This window comes from Alligator sinensis, unplaced genomic scaffold (assembly GCF_000455745.1).
Source record: "Alligator sinensis unplaced genomic scaffold, ASM45574v1 scaffold939_1, whole genome shotgun sequence".
NCBI classification, from domain to species: Eukaryota; Metazoa; Chordata; order Crocodylia; family Alligatoridae; genus Alligator; species Alligator sinensis.
The window spans coordinates 1,098,019-1,108,008 of NW_005841995.1; the positions used below are offsets into that span (position 1 = coordinate 1,098,019).

General features: G+C 43.7%; 1 protein-coding gene across 8 annotated transcripts in view; it reads left to right on the forward strand.

Annotated features, from left to right (window-relative positions):
- Nucleotides 1-141: 141 nt before the first annotated feature.
- Nucleotides 142-9,990, forward strand: part of MEIS1 (Meis homeobox 1) — a 126,762-nt gene continuing 116,913 nt past the window's right edge. For 2 of the 8 annotated variants that reach the window (XM_025201444.1, XM_025201450.1), the window contains exons 1-7: nucleotides 145-927; nucleotides 2,708-2,934; nucleotides 4,668-4,742; nucleotides 4,882-5,023; nucleotides 5,468-5,518; nucleotides 6,262-6,312; nucleotides 7,650-7,796. In XM_025201444.1, the coding sequence (XP_025057229.1) occupies nucleotides 916-927; nucleotides 2,708-2,934; nucleotides 4,668-4,742; nucleotides 4,882-5,023; nucleotides 5,468-5,518; nucleotides 6,262-6,312; nucleotides 7,650-7,796 (705 nt within the window). In that variant the 5' untranslated portion in view covers nucleotides 145-915. Of the gene's footprint in view, nucleotides 928-2,707; nucleotides 2,935-4,667; nucleotides 4,743-4,881; nucleotides 5,024-5,467; nucleotides 5,519-6,261; nucleotides 6,313-7,649; nucleotides 7,797-9,990 lie in introns of all 8 variants that reach the window. The other 6 variants (XM_025201448.1, XM_025201447.1, XM_025201446.1 and 3 more) reach the window with 6 other exon arrangements.

The window sequence follows — 9,990 nt, forward strand, 5'->3', positions numbered from 1 at the left end:
GGTCGTCTCGGCGCGGCGCTAATTGCAGCTGCCCTCTCCGCCCGCTCCGCCGCTCGCGTCTCGCCCAACCCACCCCTGCGCTGGGAGCGCAGTTGCTGCAGCCCAGTGCATTGTGTAAGACGCGACCTGTTATGGCCACCACTACTTCCGGGTTCCAGCATTCTGGTCCAAATCCACCTCTCCGCCTGTGCAACACACACTTTACACACGCACGGGGGACTGGCAGCAGGCAGCATCGATCGTGGCTCCTTTAAGACAAACTCAGACAGACATTTTTTTAACCCTCTTCCTCTAGCCTCTCCAGTTGCAGCACTTGCAAAGGGGGGAGAGAGAGCGGGAGCGAGAGCTGATTAGGAATTAGGACTGATTCAAGGAAAAAAAAGCCAGCGCTTTAGACCTTTATGCATTTGAATATTAACATTTGAGGTGTCCTGACCAGTGGAAGCACACACAGCGGATCGTCATCATTCATTCACCACCTTGACAACCTCGTCTTTGATTGACAGCTGGAGTGGCAAAAAGCCATGAGACTTGGTAGTTGGGTTTGAGGGGCACTTTTAAAAAAAAAAAACTGATTTGGGGAAAGGATATTTGCTTTCTCCCCGCTGCTGTCTTGGAAACGAGAGGGCGAGAGTGAGACAGAGAGAGAGAGAGAAAGAAAGAAAGAGAAGGAGAGAGAGTTTGTTTTTTTATTTTTTATTTTTTTTTATTTTATTTTTTTAATGCTGAATTATTGTATCGCTTCTCTGAGATCCAGCAAGCTGAAGATTTTACTCCATTGCTCCCATTGCTGGCGACGCTAAGGGATTTTGACAAATTTTTTTGGGTGGGGGGGGAGTTTGCGTTGTTTCTTTTCACACTGGCCTTAAAGAGGATATATTAGAAGTTGAAGTAGGAAGGGAGCAAGCCAGGCCGATGGCGCAAAGGGTACGTATAAAACAACAAATTTGGAATTCAAATGTGAAATAATATTGAAACGTGGCCGACACGCTGCGAAAAAGTTTTTTTTTTTTCTTTTTTCTTTTTTTGCCTCCTCTTTGGATCAGAGACACACAGCGGTGTCCTGATGGGAGAGGATTTATTAGTTTTACTTGTAGACTTAAAACCTGTTTATGTTGACATTTTCTTGCTTCTATCAATGCCTGTGACAGACATCTCATTGAAAAGGCAAGCTTTCTCTGTATTAATGACATTATCGCATGCAACTGCAGGTATAAGCTTATGTATTTATTAGTTTTACAGATAAAGTTCTAACAATGCCTTTTTAAAACTCGCCAGGGCTTAAAATATTTTAAGATCTGCATGTCTCTGAACATCTTGCTATGGTAGTGATGATATGCAGGGTCGCTTTTTAAAAAGATAACTTGCAACTTGGAGTAAACATAACTTTTTTTGCCATCACAACTGTGCAGGGCTGTAGTCTGAACTCTCTTTTGGCCAAGTTGCCTATTTAAATTGGAGTTAGACATAACGAGCATGCACTTTATGAATTTACTATGATTAGACAGTGCTGTTTTGGATGCAATGCTATTTTTTTTTTATTTCTCGAGACTTACCACTTGAATTGAGGACTGGGGAAAATGGTTGGGAGGGATCACCCCAGCCTAGCGAAGAGAGTTTTTAAAAGAAAGCAAGGTCCAGAAGTACAATTGCTTGCATAATTTGTGTTTTGTCCCCCGAGTACTCTTTGTGAAAGAAAGTTACTGTACTGACAAACTTGCCTTGACTTTTTCAGTTCAGCTAAGTGTCAGCCTTCTTTAAAGCTATTTGTTCACGCCTTTGCTTTCCATAGATTAGAAGTGGCAGTCCCTTCTTCTGCATCCGAACCACTTTAACTTTCGGTTCTTAAATCTTTCACAAAGAAAACCCCTTCACATGAAATTCAGAATTTCCAGCAGCCCAATGCAAACATTTGCAGCATTTTGACCTTAGTGTGTGTAGAAGAGCTGGGAGTCCAAAATCTCCCCTCTTTTGCTATTTAAACTTTGGCATAGGAAATGATCATTGATACATGGGAGTCAGACTTCTGATCAGGAGGAAAGTTTACGACGGGGTACCTTAAAATTAATAACTGCTTCAGTTGACAACCTTTTTTCCCCCTCCACATGGGAGTGGCAGAATTTGAAATTCTGCGGCAATAATTAGAGACGTGGCTTAGCCTTTGCTGGCGCATGCAAGCCAGTGTTGAAGAGGGGGGTTTTTTTGTTGTTAAATAGAGCTGAATTGGCCATTTAAATCCGAGCAAGTGCCCTCCACTCTGGAAGCTGGCACACAGGCGCAGAAAAATACATTGAATAAGAAGCCCGCATTTATTCACGTGTTAATAATAGGTGTCCTCGTTTTAACTTTTGCTGTAGAGGCAGGCTGAACCAGGCAACTTCTCAGCGGTGCCCTAATGTATTTATTTGGAGCGTCCGCCCAAAGAAACCTCGGTTACTTCCCCTTCTGCCCTGCTCCGGGATGCTTTTGAAGGATCCTGAATGCATGCATTTTAAAGGCCTATTGGAGCATTGTCTTTTTTTTTTTTTTTTTTTTAAGAACTCTCTTCCCTTATTATTTGGGGGCTGCTTTGTTTTGGGATCCTAGGTCTAGCACTGCCCGGTCCCATTTCAGGCGACAGCCCCCCCTCTTATAGCCTTGCATCTCCCCGCTTGAACCTCCAGCCACGACTGGCCTTCTGACCCTTTTTTTCCTGTCTGTCATGCAGTACGACGATATACCCCATTACGGTGGGATGGATGGAGTAGGGATCCCCACCACCATGTATGGGGATCCTCATGCCGCCAGGTCAATGCAGCCTGTTCACCATCTGAATCACGGTCCTCCGCTGCACTCTCATCAATACCCGCACACAGCTCACACCAACGCCATGCCCCCCAGCATGGGCTCCTCTGTCAATGACGCTTTAAAGAGAGATAAAGATGCCATTTATGGGTAGGTACAGCTGGCATCAGGTTTATTAGTCGAGATGTGATTATTCCCTTCTTTCCCTAGCTGATGAAGGCAGAGTAAAGCCACTGAACCTCAGACAGTAGGTAAATGCTTGGGACCCATGATAATTGCATGCAAATTTTAGGGTGGATTTTTTTCCCTTCCCCTCCCTCTTTGCCTCGCATTACTCTGGACGAGAAAATGTTCCATAAAGAAGATTTACTTTCCAAAGAGCTCAAACTGTGTACGAAGTTTCCCAGAAGTATGGCTCAAGTTAAAATATGATAACTTGCCTTATTTGTGTGCGTGTGTGTGTGTGTGTGTGTGTGTGTGTGTGTGAGAGAGAGAGAGAGAGAGACTGACTGTGCGTGTATGCTCTCCCTTGTATGGAAAGCAACTTAGTTTCCTAAATGTAGGCTCCTTTGTGGGCTCGATCACAACTTTAAAACAGAAAAGCTCGCCAAGCTTTGAGCTGAAAGAAAATCAGTCATTAACGCTGCGATCCAAGGGGGGGGGGGAGATTTCCATGGTGCAATCTGTTTTGGGAAGTAAATCTTTGCAAAGAGTTTAGAGGTAAAGATACTTTGAACTGCTCCCCGCTGAACCAAACTTTTAGCTTTATTAATATATAATGCGCTGTGGCGGAGCACATATACGGGTTGTTTCTTTGAGCGGTGTCCTGTTTATTGTTTTCCTAACAGCATTTGGTACATCTCGGTGCCACGACTTAGAAAATAGTTTCTAGGCCATTGCAATGGGGCTTGATCTGTCGGGTTGATCAGGAGATGCCTTTAAATTTAATTTGCCGCGAATTAAGTTGAAGTCAACTTTCAGATCCCCTTTAAAATCTGGCTGCAAGGAGTTGGTTTTGTAGCAGAACCAGCCTCTCATCCTGTTTCTTTATCTGTTTATCACCAATCTGCAGGATTTGCTTAAACCCCTTTGTTCACAAGCCTCTCGAATAGGTATGAAACTCGGGGGGTGGAAGGGGGGAGAGGGAAAGTGAGCCCATATTGTTAGAAAGACCCTGAAAATTAGGGAAGGATCCGTCGAGCTCTTCAAGGAATTACTTAGAATTTCTCCTTGGGAGTTACTGAAGCTTGAGAGAAAAATCAGAGCACCTGGTAAATATATTTCCAGGTTCGATGCATTTAATGTTAAATATTAAAGGCATCTCCTGATCAGCCCAATTTGTACAATAATCTGTGGGGAAGAAAAAGAAAAGAGGGGTGGGCAGCGCCTGTTAGGAGTGTAAGTGTGTGTGTGTGTGTGTGTGTGTGTGTGTGTGTGTGTGTGTGTGTGTGTGTGTGTGTGAGGGGGGGGGCGGAGAAGGCTGCCCCATCTCCAAGCGTGCTCAGGCGACTGAAGTTGGTTCATGTGGGGCGCTGGAGCACTTTGTGCTGCCCGGATGGGGGCAACTCACTAGCAGCTTAGCTGGCCTTCCAAGTTAGCAGCTCCCAGCTTGAACACTACCGAAGCAAAGTGGGATTTACACGTTCCACATCCGACTCCAGAGAGCCTGGTGTCCCCCCCCCCCCCCCAAACTCCTCATTCTCTCCCCGAGGAAGTCCTTCTTTCGAAAGGGAGTTTAAACCAACTAATCACAATCATAATAAAAAAGTCATCATCCCACGAAATTAAAATAAAAACCAAGAGGAGAGGAAAGTTCATTCAAAATGGCTGCTGGAACCGCTTTGGTTTTATTCTTAGCAAATGTTAACAATTTCTCTGGCCAGATATGCTGAAGCGATCATCAGCCACAGTCCCATGGCTCAGGGCCTTCGACTTCAGGGCTCTCGGTTGCAGGGTAGGTGAGCGCTGCTGGGGGGTGGGGGTGCAGCCGGGGTGGAGGTGCTGGGCTCCGCTGAGAGATCACCTTGGTTGCTGCCCTGCCCGCACTGCTCCGGGACTAACCATTGTTTTGTCTGTGACTATTGTATTTTCTTTCAGACACCCCCTGTTCCCTCTTTTAGCACTGATTTTTGAGAAATGTGAATTAGCTACATGCACTCCCCGGGAGCCCGGGGTAGCGGGAGGCGATGTCTGCTCCTCAGAGTCTTTCAACGAAGACATAGCAGTGTTCGCCAAACAGGTCAGCACCGATCCATCTCGGGGAGGAAAAATAAGTGGAAGGCAAAAGAAAATGCCTAGCAAGGGGACAAGTCTCCTTTGACGAGAGGCAGGCTGCTAAAGTGGCCAAATAGCTCCGTGGTGTCATCCCAGTCAATTCAGTAACATCTCTGCTATGTATTTCTTTTTCTTTTTTTTTTTTCTTTTTCTTTTAACTTTGACTGTGGATCCGAGCTAGCTTACACATAACTGCTAAGATCTGGCCGGGTGTTTTTTTTTTCCCGATGTATTTGATTCACTTGTTTTAAGTGTTTCTATGATGTACTAAATCTAGCAGTCAGAGCTTTGCACGAAAGGTTACATAATGGACCCGACAGTGTAATGAAGCAAGAAATAATAACGTCTGCTTTTTTCTGCTTCCATATTTCAAATCCTTTTTTTCCTCCCTCCCCTTTCTCATATTTAGATCCGAGCAGAGAAACCCCTCTTTTCCTCTAATCCTGAACTGGATAACTTGGTAAGAGTTCACAACGCTCCCTTTTTTTCTTTTTCTTTTTCTTTTAAATCATTCCTGGGTCTTTTGAGAGGTGGCTCGAAGCCTTGACAAGCGTTTGGGGTCTAAATCGAGCATTTCTTACGTGGATCTTTCTTGCTTGCTTTCTTAATTACAAGTAATACAGTGTAGCAGTTCTGTTTAAGTAAAATCGCATAACGAGGTCCATAAAGAAAGCACCATCCCAAACGAGAGTTTGGGGTATTTATGGCAGTCTTTCCTGCCTAAGCAGATCGTGGATTTATCTACGATTACACCAGTGTATTTGAGGTCTTTTAAACAGCTTTATGGGAAATGTAAACGAAGGCTGTGGATGGAGATGCACCGTTTAACTACCTGACTGAAAATACAGTCTTTCCCCCCTCTTAAGGATAAACAAATACTTTCTTCGTAATATTTTTTCCCTGCTTTGCTGAACGAGGGGCCAACGATGTAGCTTTAGACTGCATTTTTAAGGAATTTTTTATGATCCGTATAATTTAGTTGCTTCATTGCAATAGGGTTTTTTTTTAAACTCTAGATCGCTTCTTGTTAAACAGCGTACAAAGCCACTGCTATTAAGTTTTAGTGTTATTGCCATAAATCAAAACAACTTTTTATTTACTACTTTAAAAAGTCAAGTTATAGACTACAGAAGGGGCGGCTGCGGGGATATGTGCAGAAATGCAGGAATGAGATAGATACTCCTCTTGTTTGTATCTTTGCAGATGATTCAAGCCATACAAGTATTAAGGTTTCATCTGCTGGAATTAGAGAAGGTAATTTTTTTCCCCCTCTCCTCCTCATACGTTTCGGTATTGCTCAAGTTCAGGCTTCTGGTAAATTTGCATAAATGTCTTTCTTTCTGGTAATTAGTGTCAAGACCAATCTTGGCGTCCATTTCTCTTCGCAGTTTAATTACAATTTCAGCCTCTAAAACCAGGCTCACAAACGCCCCGACATTGTAATACTTTGTTACAAAGTTCATTGTAATATTTTGCTGGCTGTGGATAAAGAATTGCAGTCTTGTGTGCCGCAAATGATATTCTGAATGATGTTTGTTTGTTATTTCAGCCCAGGCCCTGAGATTTCTTTTTTAATCTTTTTTTTTTCTTTGGTGGGGGGCGGGGGTGAAGGTACTTTGTTTGGTTTCAGTTAGTTTGGTCGGGATTTTTTTTAAGAGCCATCTGCAGGTCAGAGGCAGGGCACAGATTATCCTGTAACATTTTGCTGAGACAAAGCAGAGTTGATAGTTGTGTCAGTTTCTTGTTTCTGTGCATATTGTACACCTCCAAGCGGAAGAAAGAGGATGCAGCCCTCGTGCAGTCTTTTTTTTTGGTTGCTCTTCTAAAAATCTCAGCAGCAATAATAATAATAATTCAATGTAATTCAAACGAACGTTTCATTGGAAGCCACACTCAGGTTGCCTGTGGATTTTAAAAACGTAATTGATAGCTGGCCAACCAGAGAATTCCCTTTCTCCTAAAAATAAACATTTTGAGAGGTTTTAAAAGAGTTGAAAAGTTTCTTTAGAACCTCAGTCACTTTATCGAGCCGTAAGAGGCAGGTTGTTCTCGCTCGACGTGAAATGTGTTAAAATATACCCATTAATAGTGGAAGCTCAAGTACAAGTATATTACAGTGACTCGGGATTTAAGGTCATGGATGCCTATAATGCATTTCAGTGCAGTGCATCTGCTTTAAAAAACAACAACAACAAAACACCTTTTCTCTCTTCATACCCCTTTGGAAAGGGTTTGTGATGAAATAACTGGATGAAATTAAATAGTTTACCTTAAATGTCACCCATACAGGTCACTTCTCTAATGGCCACAGCTCCGGGAGCAGATGAATTTAACACGGGTGTTGAATATGTTGTAGCCTGTGAATCATCTTGTCACTGTCAATTTTCTGGGATATCTCTATTTTGCGAGAAAAGAAAGTTATTCCTAATTCTGGATGCGTCTAGAGGTCTCCGGGGGATAATTGCAGTGTTTCCCCTATTTAGAACTTTTGATGTCACAAGGGGTTGGGGGGCTGGTTGATTGCACTTGTCAATTTCACTTATGTACTCCTGATTATATTTTCATTTTTTCTTACTTCTGTCATAATGTAGGTACACGAATTATGTGACAATTTCTGCCACCGGTATATTAGCTGTTTGAAAGGAAAAATGCCTATCGATTTGGTGATAGACGATAGAGAAGGCGGATCAAAATCAGACAGTGAAGACATAACAAGATCAGCAAATCTAACAGATCAGGTATGATCTCTCCAGGATTGCTCACGCTCAAATTTGTATGCAGATCGCTTGCTGGGTCACTACGCCTCCTTTTATTATTTGCATATGATTAAGTCCCTTTTAGATAAATTTCCATCGAAATGAAAATTTTTGAATAATGTGGCTATTATTGCTTCATTAAGGCTTGCTCCCGGATTCGACCTGGCGAGATGAGCTTGTAAAAGCATTGCCTGCAAACTTGACCTGTTTCTTGTCGCTTTTAATTTTTGTCTTTATTTTATTTACCCTTTATCATAATAGAAGCGTTAGCCGCGAATCGGTGGCTTCTGGTTGCTTAGAAAGGGCTGGCTGGAGCCATTTACAAAAATAATAATAAAATCCGAGATAGGTGGTCCAGGGAAGACAGAGAGGGTTTGAAATCTAGCAAATACTGGCTATTTTCTTCCTGTCTCTACGGTTCATTAGTCTGTCTTGTCAGTTTTCCTTGGCCGAACGCTTTTAGACCTCAGTGAACATTGCTTTGTGCACAGGCCGCCTGCTGCAAGCGCGCCCATTTTATTTTCCTTAATAGAAAAATAAAACGAGACCAAGGTTTTAATTTATTTTCATTGATCTCGGAAGTTTTCAAACCGTCTCTTCAAAAATGCTGCTTTAGTGCCTTGTAGCATGTCTGTGTTAGAGCGGGGAGAGAGCCCCATGCTTGCCTGCTACACCCAGGGCGAGCTGGAGTGATGACTTTTGCAAGCTTCCCCCACCCCCTTCCCTGGCTGATATTGTGATTTTTTTTTAATGGGAAGGTTTTGGGTTAATTCAAGAGGTTACCAAAGCTAGAGCAGGCTTCTGGACTATTTAGGCGCTTGGGAATCCTTAGGTTGAACTGTGTAATGCTTTAAGTGTGTGTGTGTGTATGTGTGTGTGTGTGTTGGGGGCGGGGGTCCTTTTCTTTTCTTTTCTTTTCTTTTCTTTTCTTTTTCCTTTGCAAGTGTTTGGCCGTGAACCCCACCCCCCCCCCACACAACAGTTATTGTTCCAACTAAGAGCTGAAGTTATTTCTTCTATATGATCTGGTTCGTAAATACAGTCTTAGGAGTAATCAAGCTGACTCTGGAGGCTTCCTTTTGTTAAAGCAAAGCGCAGTCAAGCAGACAGGAGTTTCCTTAGCTGCTTTGCCATTATCAAGAACAGTGTCAACCAGGAGTTATTTCATAGATTACTTACCTAAAGGTGCACTGCACTGCACTTCAGTTTCGGTATTACCCTAAATATTTTCCCCCTATGTACGGAAGACGCACAGGCAATCTGTTATTTATATCCTAGTGAAGGAGCAGGGTTTAACTTAAGGCATGAACCTTCAAGAAACCCAGGGATCTGGGATTTAAAAAAAAAATGAAGCTGGGACTGCAATAGTTTTGAACAGTTCCTAAAGGATAGCACGGCGCTCCTTCTGTCTGTCGGTCAGTCTAGTCCCCCTTGTCCATCTCAACTTCTCTTTCCATGAGGGGCTGCAAACAAGATGGAAACGTGGGGAGGAAGGGTCGGGGGATGCTCTTGTTGGGTGGCGCAGCCGAGATAACGTTTTAAACCCGGGGAGCTGTGAAGCTCCCATCCAGACTAGGAAAAACTCGGAGAGCCGCTGCTGTTGAATCCAAATTGCAATCCAACAAGTCTAACTAGAAAATGGGCTTCTAAAAAGCTCCGGAGCGCCGGGTACATAAAGCCATTTGAGCAAATTACAAGAATCGCTTAGGGGCACGAATGAAATCAACACTTTAATTGCCTCCAAAATGAAGATTTATACCCCATTTTCCCAACGAATCATTATTTTATTAAAGTGAAAGCTAAAAGAAGGGAAGTTATAGTTTGGGGGAAGGGATGGGGGGGCGCTCAGGCTTCAGGGTGGGTATTGGGAGTGCATCGCCATCTTCCCCCCCCTTCTTAAACCGCTGGCCAGATGCAGGCCTTTCCCTTCAGCTAGCCAAGGCTGCGCTGGAGATAGCCAGGCCCCGCTGCTTTGGCTTGGCCCAAGCGAAGTCCAGCGTCCCTTTAACTTGTTGGAGGTGGCATTTCGTAGGGAAGGAGCTGGGGGGAGCTCTTCGTCTGGCTCAGGGGGAGTGGGGGGGAGAGGGATGTAGCTCTATGTAGCTGTGTTTTTTTGGGGGGTCCACCCAGATCTGGCTCCAGGCAGCAAAGTTGAGCTGGGGGAGGAAACTCTGGG